At 45.4% G+C, this 21841-nt stretch overlaps 2 protein-coding genes across 5 annotated transcripts in view; both read right to left on the reverse strand.

Moving 5' to 3' along the window:
- RABGAP1L (RAB GTPase activating protein 1 like) overlaps positions 1 to 21841 on the reverse strand; it is an 803631-nt gene that overhangs the window by 454043 nt on the left and 327747 nt on the right. The gene's annotated exons all lie outside the window — the stretch shown is intronic.
- Positions 11519 to 12607, reverse strand: GPR52 (G protein-coupled receptor 52). The gene has a single exon (XM_030206427.1). The coding sequence runs from the start codon at positions 12605 to 12607 to the stop codon at positions 11519 to 11521; it is 1089 nt and encodes a 362-aa protein (XP_030062287.1).

Consider the following 21841-nt stretch of genomic DNA (forward strand, 5'->3'; position numbering starts at 1 on the left):
GATGCACTTAGAAAGTAGAAATCTAAGGGAGACATATGTGTTTGGCGGTGAGAGGTTGATATGCACAGAGACAGGGATCTTGGGGTGATAGTATCTGAGGATCTGTAGGCGACAAAACAGTGCGACAACGCGGTGGCCATACCCAGAAAGATGTTAGGATGTATAGAGAAAGGTGTAACCAGCAGTAGAAAGGAGGTGTTGATGCCCCTGTACAAGTCGTTGGTGAGGCCCCACCTGGAGTATTGTGTTCAGTTTTGGAGGCCGTATCTTGCTAAAGATGTAAGAAGACTTGAAGCAGTCCAGAGGAAGGCAGCAAGAATAATATGAGTTTTGCACCAAAAGACATATTTATTTATTTATTTATTTGCAGCATTTGTATCCCACATTTTCCCACACACAAGCAGGCTCAATGTGGCCTACAAGTCAATAAGAAATAGGGTCAAGTAAGGGAGGGGTACATGTGTACAAGAAGGTACAAAATAATAAGGAATAAAATGGTCCTTTGAGGCAATATAAGAGGACATATGAGAAGAGACTGGAAAACCTGAGGAGAGGAGGGACAGGGGAAATATGATACAAATGTTTAAATACTTAAAAGGTATTAATATAGAAGAATATATATTAATATAGAGAAGAGAAAGTGGTAAAGCTAGAGGACATGAATTGAGGTTGCAGGGTGGTAGACTCAGGAATAATATCAGAAAATTCTGTTTCATGGAGAGGGTGGTGATTGCCTGGAATGACCTCCTGAGGGAGGTGGTGGAAAAAAACTGTGGCGGAATTCAAAAAGGTGTGGGATGAACACAGAGGATCTCTAATTAGAAAATGAATGATATAAAAAAACAAAACTTAAAGGGTTGCATATGTGTTTGCGTGTCAAGTGGTGCTTAGATGGCAACTCTGGCTGCATCAGCTAAGGCCGGTGCTGGGCTGGCTTGTACGGTCTGAGTCCCACATATGGTTGTCCGGTTTAGGATGGGCTGCAGACAGCTTTGATGGAAACTCCAGTGGTTTGGAACATGAGGACAGTGCCGGGAAGACTTTTACTGTCTTTCTCCCACAAATGACAAGGCAGATTTGGATAGGTTGGAGTAGGCATAGATGACAACACCAGTGGTTGGAACATAAGGACAGAGCCGGGGCAGACTTCTATGGTCTATGTCCCAGAAACATCAAAGAAAGACCATGATCACGTATATAATATCAGGTTCACTGTTGATTTAAATTGAATTGATAATGAATGTGACTGTTGGTCAGACTAGATGGATCATTCAGGCCTATATCTGCCGTCACTTACAATGTTACTATGTTATTAATGACTCTGTATATAGGTCCCTGGTGTAACTGCATTTTGACCACTGTATGTAGTTCTGGTCACCGCATATCACAGAGCTAGAAAAGATTCAGATAGGAATGATAAAAAGGACAAAAGAAACAGAACACATCCCTTATGAAGAAAGAGTAAACAGGTCTGAGAACTTCATCTTGGAAATGAAGAAGATTAGGGGGGATAGAGTAGAAGTCTATAAATTCATGAACTGGGTAAAACCATTAAAAAGGACGCACATGTTTAACCTTTCAACATAGGTGTGGGCCAGAGGAGATACTCCAAATGCTGCAGGTTCATGCCCCCGTTGGTTCTGCTCTTGAAGGCAGCTGAAGAGCCACGGTGCCATTGGAAGAGGTGTGTTGGGGTGGCAGAGTGAATCACTTTTGAGGGCTCTGACCAAACCAAATCTATGACCTCCTTTTCAGAGGCAAAAGCTTCCTCCTTCACTCCCTGCCTGTCTCAGCTGAGCTACCTCATGTACAAACCCACTTCCAAATGCAAGGGCAGGCATTTCTTGTATGTGCCTGCCCCCATATTTGAAAATGTGCCTGTCTGTGAAGCAGCCACGCTGTGGCTAGGAGTGAAAGAAGAAGCTCCCATCGCTGAAAGAAGTCATCAATTGAAGATACGTAAAAGGGGGCTGATGCTGGAAGATGCTAATGCTAGGGCTGGAAGAAGGGGGCTCATGCTGGTAGGGGTGGGAGAAGGGGGATGACAATTGCACTTTCTTGAAGTAGAGATGCAGTTAAGTTAGGAGTAGGAGAAGGGGCTGATGCTAGGGGAGTAAGAAAGAACAAGAGTATCTGGAAAAACAGTGACAGAGAAAAGTGCCTGGGGAGAGGTAGGAAGGAGAGAGAGAATGTGCTAACAGGAGAGAGGGAGGGAGGAATGGAAAGAGAGAGGAAGTGAATGTTTGAAAGGAGAATAAGGGAAGGGTGAGTACGAGAAGGGGAATTAAAAAAAGAGATGGAAGGAGTGCCGAGAGGGGGAAGGGGTGGGAAAAAGAAAGGCCTGAGGAGAGATGGAGAGGAGAGTGTGTGTGCCAGGAGAGGTAGGATGCAAAGAAAAAGAAAAAAATGAGTTGCAGGGGGAGAAGGGAAGGATGGACGGAAAGAGTGCTTGCGTGAGAGAGGGATGGTGACAGATGAGACAAAGGAAGAGGAAGGAGAGAGTTAAGAGGGGAGGGTGTGAGGACGAGGAGGCAGGAAAGATGGGGAGGCAGAAATAAGGGAAGAGAAGGAGAAAGGAAGAAACAGGATAGGGCAAAAGGAATGGAGGATGAAAAAGGGGGAAAGGAGAGCTGGGGAAGAAGAACTGAGAGAAGGGTGAGGAGAAAAAATGAGATAAGGGGCAGAAGCTGAGAAAAAGGAGGGAGGAGGTGATGTGGAGGATAGAGAAGCAAGGAAGGAGAGGTGAAAGGAATATGGAGAAATGGGGAAGGATGGGTGGGAGAGTGTGGGGAGGAGAGGGGCAAGGTATGTGTGAGAGCAGGGGGAGGGAGAGGAGAATGGAAGACTTTAGGTAAGGTATAGAAAAGCACAAGGGAAAGAATAAAGAAAGGAAATGGAATATAGAATGACAGAAGCAAAATAAAAGATAACAGGATGAAAAAACGTAAAGGAAATCCTGAGAGAATAAAATGGGTAACAGAAGAAGAAAGCATAAAAATCGGAGGGGAGAGGAAATGAAGAACAAAGGAAAAACGAATAAGGAAAAAATCCAACCTGCCCCCACCCCAGCCTAGAGAAATTAACATAATCTACATTTTAAAACATAAAGAAATATAAAGGAAGACAAGAAATATATTGAAATTATTTATTGTCACTCTGCTGCAGCTACAGCTGAACAGGTGGAAATGTGGCGATGGTGGCGGCAGTCTTGGGAGGAGGTGGAGTTAGGTTGAAAGAGTGATTGTGTTGTCAGTTGTATTTCTGTGGAAGACGTGAACCCCCCCCCCCCCCCCCCCCCCCCCACTTTTCATCCTGATTCCATTGAAAGCTAATCAATGCCATTCTGGAGGGAGGAAGGAAGTTTACCTATCCCCACTCCACAACTAATCTTCTACCTCTTGCTCCCCCTCTCCCCCAAACAAAGAAGACAAACTATGCCTATGCCTTCCAAACAACACTAAAGCAAGAGCACACTCCATTAAACTATGTAAGAATCGGCACACTGAGGTCAAATTGTAGAACATTTTTTTTTCTGCAGCACACGAGTAAGCTGTGGTATCAGTTGCCAAAGGATTTGCTCAAATGACCAACATGGCAGGATCCAAATGAGTTTTGGACAGGTTCCTAGAGGAAAAAATCTATAAAAATAGCTAGTTAGACTTGGGGAACCCTTGCTTATCCCCTGGGATGAGCTGTGAGAAATTGGATCTCCTTTTTACAATCTGAAGGCTACCTGTGGACCAGACTGGCCACTAGGGAGGATTGGTCTGACTCAGCTCTTCTATGCTCTTACTAGCCGTTGAGCCCGTAAAAACGGGCTGGTATTGGGGTTTTCCTTCCTTCCTTCCTTCTTTCCTTCCTTCCCCCTTCCTCCCTCCCTCCCCGTGAGGTCGCCGCCGCTACCGTTCCCCCCCCCCCCCCGGAGTCGCCACCATCCCTCCACCCGGCCCGGGCCCTCTCTCTCTCCGCTACTAAACTTACACATCCATTCGCCGGAACGCAAAACGCACATCAGCTGAGCTGCCGTCGGCCCTTCCTTCTCTGCCTGTGTCCCGCCCTCCTGTGACGTAACGTCAGCGAGGGCGGGACACAGGCAGGGAAGGAAGGGCCGACGGCAGCTCAGCTGATGTGCGTGCTGCGTTCCGGCGAATGGATGTGTAAGTTTAGTAGCGGAGAGAGGGCCCGGGCCAGGTGGGGGGGGGGGTAACGGTAGCGGCGACCGCAGGTGGGGGGGGAGCGGTATCAACCTCGGTGGCGCAGTTTCCCTCTCTGTCCCGCCCTCGTCATCACGTATTGACGCGGGGGCGGGACAGAGAGGGAAGTCTCTACTGCGCATTTGCGAGTGAGTCGGTCACTCGCCGTTTATTGCTCTTATGTTGTAACTCAAAAACGGGGAGGGGAGGACACCTTAAGGTTTACAGCAAGTAAAATGTAAGTTTGCAACAATGACAATGAAATGTGACTATGCAGCAACCAAAATTATAAAACCAATCTTCCATGACTTGTTAAATATAACTAGTTTGTATCGTGGTAAATTGCTGACTGCCTTATTTGTGATGTCAGTATTTGATCATGAAGGAGCAGTGGAATACGTACCTTATATGGCATCTGGGGCAGAGCGCGCACCCTTCCGGGCAGCGTGCATCCCCCTCCTCTAAGCAAGGGGGTGTGTGGGGCAGGCATGTGCCTGTTGGTCCTGCCGGTCCCCTGCCCCCTCTGACATCACAACTTCCTGTTTTGGGGCAGGGGACTGGCAAAGCCAACAGCCGCACACCTGCTCATGCACCCCCTTGCTGCTGGCAAATGGGGCGGACCGCCTCTACCACCCCGCCCTAGCTATGCTAGAGTGAAGGAGAGTAACCTGCACAAACTGACATGTGTGGTTCTGGTTGTCTAGCTGGGCTGACTGGATGGACCATGCAGGTCTTTATCTGTCATATACTATGTTACTGTGTTGCAATCTGCCACGGTGACTGTATTATTCTTGATTAAACATCTCTAATAAGCAAGGATTTAAGCAATAAAAATTAACATTACTAAGGGGCACTATGGACCTTTATGGTTCAATATATTCATCTAGCATAGGCTAATAAACAACACAGTAGCAGAAATATTATTTCATGGGTCATGAACGATTTTCAGTCACAGGTACAGAAAACAACTAGTTGCTCATTTTTGACAAGTAAAATAAAAGCATGCTTGTCATGTTTTCAAGTCATACTTTCCTTTTATTTCACATATATACGGAGAGTAACTAAAGCAGACAGCTGGGTCTTGGTGATAGAAAAAATGCTTTACTTTTGTTACTATAATGCACACCTCTTTTTTATCGAGTGACAAAGAAAAATATGCATATCCTTCGTGGAATAACACAACCCACTTAAGAAGCATACTCATTACAAAAAAAAAGAACCAGGTCTGGCAATTACATAACACTCATGAAGCATACTGATATGCATGAAACTTGGCTCCAGAATGAATGAGTGTTATTACTACCTCACACACTCAAAATTCTATGTTATAGAAATGGGATTCCAAGAAACTATGAACACTACTTTTTTCTTTATTTGTGAAGTAATATGCAATTTCGGCATCATACATCTCCTACCTAGGGTCACAGTCTTTCCCATCACAGAACCCCTTACATGTACGTTGTTGCAGTATTTTACAGCACATGTATTTAATTTCTCATCTGGTCAAAAACAAATTGTACACACACTGGCCACGATATCCACGGCACTTATCCAGACAGGAGTGGCTCCTACCCTGTGCCACTCACCAGACCCTATGCAGATGCTCTGCAGCCTGTCCTGGCACTCTGTCTGGGTGGTGCCAAAGTGATCTGGGGGTGGAGCCAGAAGTGATCCGGGTACCGCTGATATTCAGTTCTTGTACCCGGATAACTATCTGGGCAAGGGAGGCCTGCAAATTAACTGAAATATCAGTACTATACTGAATATCTAGGAACAACTTTAAACACTGACCGCAGAGTTTAAATTGGGTGGGGCGGGGAGGGGATGTGAAATAAATGGCACAAAAGTGAAAAATATTTTAAGTCACTAATGAATACATGCTCAGTGTGCCATTTTGTGGCTTCGCCAGCTGGGATGGTTTAACACATGCACTGTGTGCTAAAAACTGTGTAAATATTAAATTTTGCGCTGTAACTCTATCTGGAAATATAATAAGGTACCTAACTGGTGCAGCTGCAGAAAACATTGCCAGTTTCTGCACCGCAACCTACCTTTCAACATGCAATTTAAATTACGAACATTTTGAAACCTAGAACGTGTACTTTTATTAAATGGAGTTGCACCAATTCAATATGACCCGAAATATATATATACCTTACAAATTATAACTTATTTACCTTATGAACTGGTATTGGTCTTCTAACCAAATTCATTACTGACAAAAGGCTGCTCATAACTAATGTTATTTCCTATCCTTAATATTATGTCCAGGTTTTCTCAACATATGGCAGATAATTTTCAACTTGGAATATCAGCAAACTATTTTTTTGTAACTAGTTTCCAACTAGAAATATATTTTTAGGCAGCTCAGGGGCCCTTTTACTAAGTGGGAGTAAGCCCAATGCGGGCTTACCGCTCACCAATCTGGAGCTCCACTGACCCACCCCAATGCGCATTTTCAGCACTAGCAGAAATATTTGAAAAACATTTCTGCAGGCGCTAACCCAGGAGTAATTGGACAGCACGGAACGATACCCGGCTACTGCTGGGTTAGCGTGGGAGCCCTTACCTTCACCTCAATGGGTGGCGTTAAGTGCTCCCCCCACCCCCGCATGCCCACTTATTGCATGGCCACTTCTTTTTTCAGCCTTCTTATCCACTGTTGTAAAAAGGGCCTCAGCGTGCAGCAAAAATGGTCCCCACCGCTAGCATAGGCCTCTTTTTATCGCAGCTTAGTAAAAGGGCCCCTCACTGCTGGGACAGAGTACTGAAAGGACATTAAATTTACAGAGAGACTAGTCAACTAACAAAATCAACTAGGCTGAACGCCTCCTAAAAAGTGAATAACATGAAAACAGCACGATATATGGTCAAGGGATAGGCTGTCATTTGAAACTAATGCTGTCCGCTGGTAAAGGTGCATCTGTACACTCTTTCCCCTGAGGGCACAAGCGCAAACCATTGCACATGCCTGATCTATCAGGTAAGAGGACACACATAGGAGGCCCTTTTACAAAGCAGCAGTACGCCCAATGTGGGCTTACTGCTCACTAAAAAGGAAGTACCATCGGGCTACTGCAGCAGCCCGGCGTGATTAATTGTGCGGTAGTTCCCACCCCTAGCGCACCATCATATCCGGCGCTACAAAAAATATTTTTATTTTTGTAGCGCCGGTGTGTACCCGGTGGTAATCGGGCAGTACCGCACGCTGCCTGGTTACTATTGGGTTAGCGCAGAAGCCCTTAGCACCACCTCAAGGATGCTGGTAAGAGCTCCCCCCCACCCCCGAAATGGCAAGTGCTTCACTTCAGGCATGGCCATTTCCAGAAGAAAAGAAAGCTGCGGTAAAAGGGGGCCTTGGAGCGCATCAAAACACACGTCGATGCCAGCGCAGGCCCCCTTTTGCCACAGCTTGGTAAAAGGGGCACACTGTGCACGCTCTTTAAGAAGAAGGCACACTGTTAATGACATTCACTGGAAACAAAAAAAAAAATTCCAAATGAAAACACAAAACTTTTCTGGGTGCTCATCCCTATGTTTTAAACCCGATGATGAAGGGCATAGTATAAAGCTGTTGAAGCCATTTCCATCCTTGGACATATTCCAAACTCCTGCACAGTCTGTCCAAGAGTACTTGTTCACACTTGCTCCCCAATCAATCCTCAGGAGACTAATGAGAAGCCAGGTGCAAGCCTCCTAATATTCCCTTTGGAAGGTCGGAAGTATTACATTCCTGCCCTATGCACCCTTTAGGAGTACTTTAGCATGGAGTTTTTGAAGTCAGATAGACAGTATTAGGTTTCTGTTGTGGGTTTGTACATGAAAGAGACATTTCAATCTTTAAGAATAGTTTTAATTAAAAAGTAGGGCTGCATTCTGAAGTAGGCTGTGAAAACTCTAACCCCCTGTTTACTAAGCTGCACTAGCGGCTGCTGGTGCGCTAATGCCGACGCAGCCCATTCGCTTTGAATGGACTGTGTCGATGTTGCCACGCGGCTTAGTAAATAGGGGGTAAGGCTGTTTATAGTTATTCTGAATGCTGTTTTAGATTCTTTAATTTGTAATGTTTCAATTTGTATTTCTTATCTTTTCATTACTTTTTATTCTTTCATTTATTTAAAGCTGCATTTTGATTAAAATCTGTAAGCACAATTAATCACGCAATTATTAAAGGTATGTTATTTATGTATTTTTCCCCCCACTGCAGCTCCTTGTGACTCTGATCAATGAAGGGTTAAGTGACTTGCCCAGAGTCACAAGGAGCTACAGTGGGGAACACATAAATAAATAATGTGATTAATTGGGATTAAAATATTGATCAAAATGCAGCCCTATGAAAAAGTACACATGGATCATGAAGATTATGATCTTCACTACAGTTCTCACCCACTCCAGCTCACACTTTTCCTATACAGATTATTTTGTGGAGAAAAATCCAGATTTCTTTCACCTTGACCCACTTATGGTCCCTATCCTCGGTTAAACCCCTTCAATTATTAACCCAGCTTTGAGACCTTAAATTTTATCCCTGGTTCTCCTCAAACAATTTACTTTGTTTATCTGCCTTAACTAGAAAAAAACTGTCTTAGGTATATTCATGCAGTGCTGTGTAATCCTGTGACACTATAAATGAATGCTAGTAGTACAGTACATGTACAAACTTGTATCTGCCTGGAATAAGGCCACCAAGTTCAGTTTTATGCCTACCTGGTAATACCAGTTTCTATATAAAACCAAGATTTCCAGCTTCCTTGTATGACTGCTGGCCTGCATGAACCCAATTTCTAGTTAAAAAACCTAACACTAAGAGAAATATGCTCTACAGAGTCCAGAATGAGTTCCTTTTACAGATGTCACTCCTCCTGATAAAGTCTAATTTTCTGATGGCTTCAGCTATATAAGGAGCATGTTCTGACTGTATTCCAAATTTTAATTGTGCAGTAACTGAGCATGTAAAACTTATATTAACCAATACACTAAGCAGGCATGAGTTGGAAAAAAAACGAGAGATCCCTGGGGGCCCCGCAACAGCAAACAAAAATCAATATTCTGATCACTTTGAGAGCCTGAAGATATTTACCCCATAGCATAAAACAGCTCTTGGTGGCCCAGGCAAGAACAGACATGAGAAGGGCTCATTCTTCCCTCGTGACCTATCACAAGACAGATACTTTAAGTACATGCTGCAACTATATTTTGTATATTCTTACTTGATGCAGGATAGATCTAAAATAGCCCACATAAATTTACGTAACATTCAGCCACAGTAGTTACATAAAGTTATATGCCTGTAGATATTAGAAGAAAGCCTGGCCTAAAAACGTTTCTGAAATAAAACGTGACAGTTTGCTATTGTTTTTGTTTCACCAAAATGCTATCAGAACTATTGTATTTCTCCCTTTTATTTTAAAACGCTTTTATGTCTCTGTTTCTGATAGCTTTGCTTTGGAGGAAAAGCTAGTACAAAGCAGAAACAAACCTTGACTTTATCAATGAGATGGCATGGGGTCCCTTTTAACGGGTGCAGCATTACTATTATGTGACATACAATGGAAAGTCATCTTTCTGAGAAATACCTCATGGGAGTTACTCGAAGCCAGATGCACTAACTCCACGGAAAGAGCCCTTCCCTTACCGATCCCTTAGCAAATTGGTAAAAAACGGGCATGCATGAAGGAAATCACATGCAAATGAGCTGCTCGCTGTTAGCTCATTTGCACGCGATTTCCTTCCTAAGGAGGGGAAGCCAGTCGGCCAGCTGAGCATGCGCAGAGCAGCCAGCATAACGATTGGCTTCTCTGTGCATGCTCAGCTGGCCGACTGGCTTCCCCTCCTTAGGAAGGAAATCACATGCAAATGAGCTAACAGCGAGCAGCTCATTTGCATGCGATTTCCTTCCTAAGGAGGGGGAGCCAGTCAGCCAGCTGAGCATGCGCAGAGAAGCCAATCGTTATGCTGGCTGCTGTGCGCATGCCAAAGATAGCTTCATAAACGTCCTTCACTCAAAAAAAAAAAAAAGGACGTCCCTGATGAGCACTTGGACATTTTTCCCTTCAGATTTTGTGATGAGCATCCTTCTTTTGGACGTGTTTTTCTTACGTGCCCAAAATGACCACGCCGGAGAGAATCGGGGATCGGGACGTGCGAGGACGTCCAAATCAAAAGTATTTGGACGTCCCTTTCGATTATTTATTTGTTACATTTGTATCCCACATTTTCCCACCTTTTGCAGGCTGACAGCTAAACGCGCTGTGATTGGCTGAGAGAGACCTGGAGGGGCATAATCGAAAGGGACGTCCAAATAGTTTTGATTTGGACATCCTCGCACGTCCCGATCCCAGATTCTCTCCAGCGGTTTTCGGACACGTAAGAAAAACACGTCCAAGAGAAGGACACCCATCACAAAATCTGAAGAAAAAAATCGTCCAAGTGTTCGTCAGGGACGTCCTTTTTTTTTTTCTTTAGTGAAGGACATCCAAGTGTTAGACACTTGAAAGGACATCCCTGACGAGCACTGGACGTTTATTTTTCTTCCGATTTTTGCGATGGGTGACCTCCTCTGCATGGGTCCCACTAACAGCAGCCCCAACGAGAGGTGCAGACCTCCCGTTAGGTTTCCCACGGTGCATGGGGTCGGAAACAATAGTGCATCACATCGCATTCACATTATAATAGTCTCATTTGCATTCCGTTTTCGTTAGCTGCTACCATGACAGGAAAATGTCTCGGAGAACCCTTTTGTGCATGTCCCGGTTTACTACTTACGCGCTAAACTGGCTAGAACCAGTTTAAAAAACCACGTTGCAAGCTCGTTAAGTTTAGTGCATCTGGCCCTTGGTCTGCTAAATTTCAAAAAGTAAATTTTATACAATGCACTTTAAGTTTCTTCTATTAGCATTTTAACTAGGGAAAAATGTTACAGCTAAATACAATCATTCCCTTGTTTGTGTGCATTTGTGGGGGTCCTGCGTTGGTGTGCCAGGTTTGTTTGTTTTTTCCCTCAATGCCATTTCGAAGATTTCAGACACTACTTGTATTGCACCCTCCCTTTTTCTAAACTTTCTCTCATGTACTACACAAATTGACACAGTTAAAATTTACACTCTTCCCACAGGGAAATAATAGAAATATTTTGTGTACCCTTTGTACATTCTTTCCAGTAACAGGTGTTTCCATTTACCACCTTCAAATTCCCATATTTTATCTGAATGCACTATTCAAGTAAATATTTTGAGTTGTGGCAAGTCTCCAGATATTTCAAAATACTATCCCACCTTCAGTACCAGACTGAGTTTGGTTCACTGTCAGCACTGTAGTAGTTGACTTTAAATGGAACAGGAGTTAGCCCGCTTTCGAGGCTTAGGCTCCCGCATATCCCTGTCTTTTACACACATACAAGATAAGCATATTGTTTCTGACAGTCTCCGGAGCCCCAGCCTGAAAACACTGTTAGAAAGGCTGTAGATCACACAGTTACAGAAACTATTGCTTATAGCAAGCCATGTCGTAAAGAAGGACAGAGCTGAGTTTTCCAGCACTCGGGAGCTTTCAAGCAGAAAGTAGATGATGTAAGGAAGCCAGAGTATGTAGAATACGCTGGTTATCCTGAATAAAACCATAGCGTAACGACTGTCAGGATTGTGCCCACTGTCACCGGCGGCATCTACATCCTGACTGGGAAAGCGAGCCCTCCGCTCACTGATCTCTTTGGTGTGCTGCCGGCAGATTTTAAATATGTGGAAGTACGTGAAGCAGATGACCAAGGCAGCTGGAGCATACAGTAGGCACACAATAAATCCAGTAAAATAGGCACTAGTGTGCCAGGAAGTAGCACACCATTCAAAAATGTCACCGTGGTAACCAGGTTTCCCCCAACTGAAAAATGAAGGTAGAAAGATCAAACAGGAGTACATCCAGATCAAAACGATGCAGATCCTCAACCGGCAAGGTGTAACCAGCTGATTGTAGGATAGAGGTTTGGTGATGGCCAGGTAGCGATCCACACTGATGCAAGCAAGGCATGCCATGGATACGCTCTTTAGCACAGAAATAATATATCCAAAAATCTGGCAAGTCAAAGATTCGTGAATGCCGGTGGAGTAGTGGAGCAAGGAAAGTGTGGGAACCAAGCAACTAACTCCAACAAAGAGGTCAGCATAAGCCATAGTCTGAATAAAATAGCTCGTGGTGTAATGATGCAGGAGTGGAGCACAATGAAAGACGAAAATCACTGTTAAATTCCCAAAGATGATTAAAACTGTTAGCAACACTATAATAACAGTCTCCAGGACACAGACATCTACTGAACTGTAGTGACCAAATCCGAGCGGACAGGAGTGAGGTTCAGAGCCATTCACAGAACTACTACTACTCATGTTCGGAGTGCTCCATTCAATCCATTTGGACTGGTTCATAGTTTAAGTTGGTTGATTTGGTGAGCAATTAGGGATCTCTGCAGATGGAGCTACCGCCAACAGGTGACCTGCCAAAGAACATCATCTGGAATAAACCTCCTGTGTTCCTGTGGCTCAGGATCTCATAAACTCAGGCACTGGCAAGAGCTTCCTCGAGAGAGTGTACCCAAACCGCTCATGCCTCTTCAGCATTAGAGCCTCACTGACACACCTTTGCTTTGGAAACACAGAAGAAAAAATACAATCCTAGAAGTCAGAGACGAATGAAGCAAAATCACTGATTAACTCCATCCAGTACTCTCTATCCATTCCCATGAAACACAAGGCACTTCTGCTAGGCAAGACGGATTTTTACTCTGCACCACAGAAAAAAAGGAAAGAGAGGTAAAGGGGAGGGAAAATAGTCTGTTTCTATGGATTTTACTGATATTTCTCACTGTACTTATCTTATACTTTACTTATTTACTAGCTTTGTAGAGCACCCAACAATGTACATAATATTGAAAAGAATATGCTGCGCAAAAGCATCTGTCACAAAACACACATAAACTAGAATTTAAGAATCAAAAGGGGAAGAGGGGGGCACCCATAAAAAAGAAATTATATTTTGTATCAGTTTTCTTGTTTTTGTAGAGCTTGCATTAGGTTAGGACAGGGATAGGAGAGAGAGGAAAGGTTCAGAAGGTCAGAGGATAACATTATGATTTTCAATTCTGCTCAAGGACAAAGCTGCTTTTCTTACCAGCATCGTAATTCCTTTTATACATTTTGCATGTAACAAAAATAGTTGTACTGAAAAATAATTTCAATGTAATGATGAATTAGTGACAGAGAGGAGGGGAAGAGAGACAAGGTAGACTTGTTTTTATAGAGGTTCATGTCCATATAACCGGCTCACAAATGAGGAAAGGGGAATTACACATGAAATAAAATTTGGAAGCCTGAAGTCAAATATATTCTATTCTTGTATCTTTACAATTCAAGACTCTTGCAGTTAGTAGTCCCAGGATAGAAACACAATGTCCTTCCTCCACTTCCTATACAAAATAAATCCCCCCCCCCCCTTCACAGCTTCAACACAGATATTAACCCAGATCTTTTAGAAAGTCTGACCACTACTGTGGATGAACACTGTAAAGTGAAAGGTTCAATGGAGGTACTTTCTCACCTTAGTAGCAACACCTGAAGCACTTCATATATAGAGTCTCCCAGAGTTCTGTTCAGGAAGAAAACACTTTAGTCCGCATTGTGATGTGATGCTGCAAGGACTGAAGGTAACGCCACTGTTAATCCTTGAATAGTCTCACTCGGCTCCTCCTACGGTGCTCTCTACCTTTCTTTCGTTTCCACTGAGCTATTTGACAGGATTTTAATTGTCATTAAACGACAGCCATAGTATCTGAACAGATTTCTACTAGAATCCTTTTTTTATTATTATTTCTATTACTCTAGTTGAAGCAAATGCATAATTAGTGCAACACATACTAGGTAATTTGCTTGGCATGTATATAGCCTTGCCCTCAAATACACAAGAAAAAAAATGTCCAAGACGTAAAAAAAAATTATGAACCAGACAGGAGAGAAACAAAAAAGAAAAAATATCCACGACTACTCATTATCACACTAGATGAGATTTTTTTTTTCTTTTGCTTGAAGTCTCTAAAGTGTTCACAGCTCAGTAGTGACGCTTTGTCAGTTCTTGCTCTGCCTTCTGAAGGAATTTCATGAACTTGGATGAAATAAACCCAATGTTTTTCCCGGTTCTGATACAGCAGTTTTAACACTTGCATTTTTTTTTCAAATGGCTTGAGCTAATTTCCCAAAGCACCACTGTTCCATATAGAGATGTCTTTTCTCTGCTTTCATAATATCCACAGACTCCTTCTGGATTTTCCTACCTCTTTTCTTTAAGCAGTTTTATCAACTTGAATATAAACACATTTAGAAAGGGGAAAATGCAGTTCCTCTTTTTATTGTGATAAGCCAGTGCTTCTCACCAACATTCCATGTTATCAGCAGTGCTGGAATAGTTGGTAAGGACTCCAATCTACTGTCATACAGTTTGCAGGGATGCTGCTGTTGCTATATTCTCGCTCTCTTTTGCTTGCAATCTCCTGGCATTATTACTGCTTGCACCTGAGCCCCTGCTCCTCCTCCTCTTCCACCTCCTCCTCCGCCTCCATTCTCCCTCCCCCTTCCCTCTCCTCCTGGAGCTGATGCAGAAGAACTCACCATCAGAAAGGTGACTCGGTCCTTCTACCCCAAATCAACAGCATAGCCAATGGCCAATGCAGTTGAAACTGTCACTAGGTAACAGTTGCCAGGCACACAGGCACACACACACAGGGCTTATAGATTCAAACAGCAAGCTGCATTCAAGCATGACATATGAAGACAATGGGACTGACCTGGTCCCTATAATATATTAATGACATTTAAAAGCTTCTGAAACAGGGCTGCCTTTCCCCGGTTTTGTCCTTCTGATACCCTTCATAAGGTTACGAATCTTGCAGGATAATATAACGCAAACATGCTTATAAACTATGCCTGCCTTTAAATCCTATGTAGAAACTTGCACAATATTATAACCACCACCCACACGAGCAAGTCAGCATTAATTTTATCCTTACTGGGAGGGAGAACCAGTCAATTATTAATTAAACATGTGGGGAAGGCATGCAGAAGCATGGCTTTGAGAAAACTTCCCAACACACATTTGTAGAAAGGAGTGATGGGGTCCTTCTATACTGAGTACATATTAAGGCAATTCTATAGCAGAGCACCTGTGGGGATCATATTCCATAAATGAAAGTAGATGCATACCTTCCTTTACAGAATACTAGCCTAAACGACTACATACACACCTAAAGGCACAAGCACTTTCGCCAGCCATAGACCTAGTGTGTTAGCACCTAAGGGAATCTTTTACTAAACTGCATTAAGCAGCTAACTCAGAGGAGGGGAGGAGAGGGGCAGAGGGGGTATCAGGAGGGAAGAATGCTGAAGTGGCAGTGCTGCAGTTTATTTTTGAGTGGGTAATGGAGTGACTTGCCCAGGGTCAGAAGGAGCCATAGTAGGAATCCAACCCAGTTACCCCATGTCTCAGCCTGCTGTGCTAATCATTAGGCTACTCCTCCACTCCTTGATGGCATTAATTATGCTCAACTTCAGAAAGCATGATAAAAATCATGCCCCAGATCAATGTAGAGCAGCGGTTCCCGAACCTCTCCTGGAGAGCCTCCTATTTTCAGGATATCCACAATGAACAAGAATGAGAAAAATCTGCATGTAATGAATTCATTGCATACAAGTCTATGTCAAGAATACTTATTGTGGATATGCTGAAAACCTGACTGTTGGGAGTAGCCCAGAATAGGTTTTGGAACCTCTGATGAAGGGTTAAAAAAAAAAGCAATGTGTGAGCAGAGAAACAATCCTTGATCCTTAAATGGAATAAGGATCTATCTGCAAATCTTGGGAAAGAGAACAGAGATGTGATTTGGATCAAGACACACACAAAAAAAATCTATATGCAGAAAATGCACAGATATGATATTATATTTACTTCATAGAACATATTGGTATTCTGCTTTTTCTTAAGATGTGATGGGGCTTCCAGTTTGGGAGGCATGGCGGCAGAACGCATCTGAAGGAGCTCCGTGACAGTATCCTACTGAAGATTGTTTAGACCCTCTTTGACAGCACTGTCTGACATCCAGTGCAAGGCCTTTGATTATTGGTAGTATTGGGGATTGTCACAGAAGAGATGCCGAAGCAAGTGAAGCCACAGATGCGGCGAAGTCAAGATGGCCATCTCAAAATGGTGTCCCGCAATGGGTGACAATCAGGCTTATTTTCGAAAGGGATCGCCAGCGATCTTCCGACACAAATCGGGAGATCGCCGGTGATCTCCTGATCCCGACCAAATCTGTATTATCGAAAGCCGATTTGGCCGGCTTCAACTGCTGTTTTGTTGCGGCGCTGGCCAACCTTCAAGGGGGCGTGTTGGTAGGGTACTGAAGGCGGGACGAAGGGCGTGGGTACGAGATGGCCGGCTTCACCTTATAATGGAAAAAAAGAGGCCGGCTCGAACAAGCATTTCGCCAGCCAGACTTGGTCCATTTATTTTTACGACCAAGTTTGGAAAAAGTTCCCCAACTGACCAGATGACCACCGGAGGGAAGCGGGGATCACCTCCCCTTACTCCCCCAGTGGTCACCAACCCCCTCCCACCCAAAAAAAAAATAAAACTTTTTTTGCCAGCCTGTATGCCAGCCTGAAATGTCATACCCAGCTCCTTGACAGCAGTATGCAGGTCCATGGAGCAGTATTTAGTGGGTGCAGTGGACTTCAGACAGGTGGACCCAGGCCCGTCCCCCCCCCACCTGTTCCACTTGTGGTGGTTAATGTAGAGCCCTCCCAAACCCCCCCAAAACCCACTGTACCCACATGTAGGTGCCCCCCTTCACCCCTTAGGGCTATGGTAATGGTTTAGAGTTGTGGCGAGTGGGTTTTGGGGGGGATTTGGGGGGCTCAGCACACAAGGTAAGGGTGCTATGCACCTGGAAGCTATTTTTGTTTTTTTAATTTTCTTAAGTGCCCCCTAGGGTGCCCAGTTGGTGTCCTGGCATGTGAGGGGGGCCAGTGCACTACAAAATGCTGGCTCCTCCCATGGCCAAATGCCTTGCATTTCGCCGGGTTTGAGATGGCCGGGCCCGGTTTCCATTATGGCTGAAAGACGAAGCCAAACAAAAAAAACAGCACCACAGGCCTTTAAAAATGGAACACAGTTCTTTAATGAATGAGCCTTGACAAAAAGACCCGACACGGGCCGTGTTTCGGTGACTAGCACCTGCGTCAGGGGTCACAGTGATGACGTGGAAAACTTGGGGAATAACTCGAATATATTCCTCTACAATATATTATTCCTTACCCCACGTCTCATGTAGTAAAAGCTACAAAGCACCAAGGCACTTTCACTTTCTGTATCAAAAAAAGTGACCCCTGACGCAGGTGCTAGTCACCGAAACACGGCCCGTGTCGGGTCTTTTTGTCAAGGCTCATTCATTAAAGAACTGTGTTCCATTTTTAAAGGCCCGTGGTGCTGTTTTTTTTGTTTGGACTTTAGTTTGTACTTTGTTCCCTCTCTTTTGTTATATGAAAGACGAAGCCAGCCATCTCATATAAACCCAGCAATCCTTCTCTAGACCCAGCGAGTGATTTGGCTGGCGCCAAGCGTATTTTGAAAATATGCTTGGCTCCGCCCATACAGCACCGGCCCCGAAGATGGCCGGCGCCGTTCGATTATGCCCTTCAATATCTCTCCAGCTGAGAAGGGAGTAAAGAGCTCCCCTAAACTCTTGTCTTCGCAGCTGTTGGTGGAGGAAAGAGCCTTAACCCAGATCCTGCAGGAATTTTGGGAGGCAAACAAAAAGATTGACGAGCAGGTGGTTCACCAGCTGCAGGAGCAGAATGGGGCTTTTGCGGAGCAGCTGGAGGAAGTTGAAGCTTGGCTTATGAACATGAAGGAGGACCATGGAGGAGAGAAACAGGACACAGCTCGTATCTTTCAGTGCCTGGAAGAGCTCCACGATCGAGTAGAGGATCAGGAGAATCAGAGCCATCAGTCTAATTTGAGAATTGTGGGTCCTGCTGGAAGGTTCTGCGGGATCCATCCCGATGGCCTATGACCAGTCACTTCTTCAGACTTGTTTTCCCTCATCTTTGGTAGCTCCGGTCTATGAGGTGGAGCAGGCCCATAGGGAATTAAAACCTAGACTGACCGTTCCATGCCTCCCAGGGCACTGACTGTGAAACTTAAATTTCCCAGAAGTAGATTACATGCTCTCAAAGGGACAAGGTTTGTAAATTGAATAATGTAGAAATGAAAATATTCCCAGGCATAAACCTCATTATGGTCCAGAAGAGAAAAGTGTTACAGCTCTACAAATAAGCTTTTATGGACAAGGACATAGAAACAGGAATCTGGTATCCGACGCGGCTGGTGGTAACCCATGGGGGAGGAAAAGACTATTTCTTAATTCCTCGGATGAAGCCAAAGCTGTCGCGTCTCTCGCGCTTGCCACGCTCTCGAGGACCTTGGCATACCTTCAGGCTTCTTCCCCGGAAGCGCGGGGTTTGTGAGTCCTTTAGGCAAAATCACCTTCCAGGTAGAGAGGAGATAAGACTGGACCGGAACTCCGGACTGGAGTTCTACACCGGAACACTCGGAACTGGAACGCACCGGACGGGTGCGCACTGGAGTGGGGCCCACTGGACTGGACACACTGGAGTGGCCCCACTGGACTGAAACATACAGGGGTGAAACCCGCTGGACTGGAACACACTGGAGCGGAACCCGCGGAACTGGAACACCCTGGACCTAGGCTTCACCTACACTTGACTGCCTTCCCCCTCGGGTTGAGCCCTCAGGTTCTGGCAGCCGGTAGGACTTACAGAAACAGCAGGAATGAAGGTCCAGGGGTGCCCCCTGGCCCCTAGGCGAAGGCAAGGCAGACAAGCAGGGTCTGTCCGGGTTCTGGCAGTCGGCAGGATTCAACACTGTCTCTGGAGGTGGCTAGCAGGATGGCTAGCTGAAGTCACTGTCTCCGCAGGAGGGCTAGCAGGACGGCTAGCAGGAGATGCAACACTGTCTCTGGAGGTGGCTAGCAGGACGGCTAGCTGAAGTCACTGTCTCCGCAGGAGGGCTAGCAGGACGGCTAGCAGGAGATGCAACACTGTCTCTAGAGGTGGCTAGCAGGACGGCTAGCTGAAGTCACTGTCTCCGCAGGAGGGCTAGCAGGACGGCTAGCAGGAGATGCAACACTGTCTCTGGAGGTGGCTAGCAGGACGGCTAGCTGAAGTCACTGTCTCCGCAGGAGGGCTAGCAGGACGGCTAGCAGGAGATGCAACACTGTCTCTAGAGGTGGCTAGCAGGACGGCTAGCTGAAGTCACTGTCTCCGCAGGAGGGCTAGCAGGACGGCTAGCAGGAGATGCAACACTGTCTCTGGAGGTGGCTAGCAGGACGGCTAGCTGAAGTCACTGTCTCCGCAGGAGGGCTAGCAGGACGGCTAGCAGGAGATGCAACACTGTCTCTGGAGGTGGCTAGCAGGACGGCTAGCTGAAGTCACTGTCTCCGCAGGAGGGCTAGCAGGACGGCTAGCAGGAGATACAACACTGTCTCTGGAGGTGGCTAGCAGGACGGCTAGCTGAAGTCACTGTCTCCGCAGGAGGGCTAGCAGGATGGCTAGCTGAACGGAACACAGTCTTGGGATAGTGGCTAGCAAGGGCGGCTAGTCTAACACTAGGAACAAACACAGTCTAGGGATAGTGACTAGCAAGGGCGGCCAGTCTAACACTAGGGACGAACACAGTCTCGGGATAGTGACTAGCAAGGGCGGCCAGTCTAACACTAGGAACAAACACAGTCTTGGGATAGTGACTAGCAAGGGCAGCTAGTCTAACACTAAACAACCACAGTGAACTAGTAGAGCTATGCACAGGCTACAAGCCACACGGTGCCTAAGCTGGCTAGTCTATCACTGGAAACAAACACAGAGAACTAGCAGAGCTATGCACAGGCCACAAGCCAGACGGTGCCTAAGCTACTAGTCATGCACTGGAAACAAACACAGAGAACTAGTAGAGCCATGCACAGGCAACAAGCCAGACGGTGCCTAAGCTAACTAGTCATACACTGGAAACAAACACAGAGAACTAGCAGAGCTATGCACAGGCTTACAAGCCAGACGGTGCCTAAGCTAGCTAGTCTGAACAAACATAGAACACTAGCAAAGCTATACACAGGCTACAAGCCACACGGTGCCTAAGCTAGCTAGTATACACAAACACAGAAACTCACTCAGAGCAAACACTGAAACTGTGTACAGAGCACTCTATACAGCAGGACCTTTAGATGAGATGAGATGAGATGCAAAGGCCAGGACTGTAGTCTCCAAGTCACTAATCAAGCCCTCAACACCAGAGCTACAGCTGCAGCAATCACCTTGCAACCAAACAGAGGCTTGACACTCAGAGCAGTCATCCCATAGGAAGGAACAGCGGGAGCCATCTTGGATACTGGCAGAGAGGAAGAGGCGGCAGCCATCTTGGAAGAGGCATAGCCCACACAGGTGAGGTTCAGTAAGGCAATCAGCACACAGAGCCAGAAAGAACCTAAGACAGACACAGACACAGAGACAAGCAGAAGCCAGCACAGACACTGACTCCCAGAAACAGGGTAAGTCTGAGGGTTGGCACGGCCACAGACGGGACAAAAGCAGTTCTGAAAACTCTACCAGGCCGCACTTCTCAGCAAGCTGTTTCAGCTGGTGCTCGACTGTCCAGACAGCGAGTTGATACAGGGAAACACCCCCTACTTGAATCAGTGCTCAAAATGGCAACTAAGGGCCCCTGTAGGAGGCATTCCCCTTTGGGAGTTGGATCATCACAGGTACAGCATGTGGGGTAGGCAGTGTCTCCAGCACACGGGTCTTCGGAGGAATCCCTGCTGGTGAATTAAGAGGCCTCTGGTACCAGGTCCTCTTTGGCGAATGAGGAACCACAGGGCCAACGGACACCAAGGGATGTAGCAAGCAACACGGAGGACCCAGACACTGCGACCTAGAGACTGAAATTTTTTTTGCCCAATGGCATACCTTGGTGACCTCCTCCTTATAGCAGGGGAAAAGGCCCAAAATTAGTATGCAGCGCCTATGAGGTTAGAGGAGCTCAGTAGAGTAGATCTACCGAACATGAACAGTACTATAAAGCTGCAATACTTAAAGCATTAAAAGACTTTCATGAGTGACTGGACCATAATAATTGTGTGCCTGTTGAGAGAGCTCTTCTCTTGCCCTATAATATTTTTAACACGACCAAGTGCTATGAGGAAGCTGACCAGCAGGAGGGCACCTCAGCAACGGGGCAGAATCATCTCTTTGTTTCCCCGTTGGTGAAGCAATGGGCCCAGTATAAAGTAGGTCTTGCTATTTCAGGGATGTTGCACCCACTGAGTCAGCTGAAAGACTATAGCCCCATGTCTACTTCTTACTTTAGTTCCTTACTCTTGCAGTTAGAGGGTGTAGGGTTTGCACAATGTGTCAATTTCATTGAGCAAGGGAAATTGGTAACTCATCAACATCTGCAAGAAATGATAGTTAATAAGATACCTTTCTTCCAATACTTCCAATTGTGAAATTTGCTTCTTAGCAGGGATGCAAAGGTGAACTTGC

The sequence above is a fragment of the Microcaecilia unicolor genome, chromosome 6 (genome assembly GCF_901765095.1).
Source record: "Microcaecilia unicolor chromosome 6, aMicUni1.1, whole genome shotgun sequence".
Taxonomy (NCBI): Eukaryota; Metazoa; Chordata; class Amphibia; order Gymnophiona; family Siphonopidae; genus Microcaecilia; species Microcaecilia unicolor.

Excerpts from the sequence above, each read along its gene's own strand:
- GPR52 (XM_030206427.1), bottom strand. The coding sequence starts at position 12,607 with ATGAACCAGTCCAAATGGATTGAATGGAGCACTCCGAACATGAGTAGT.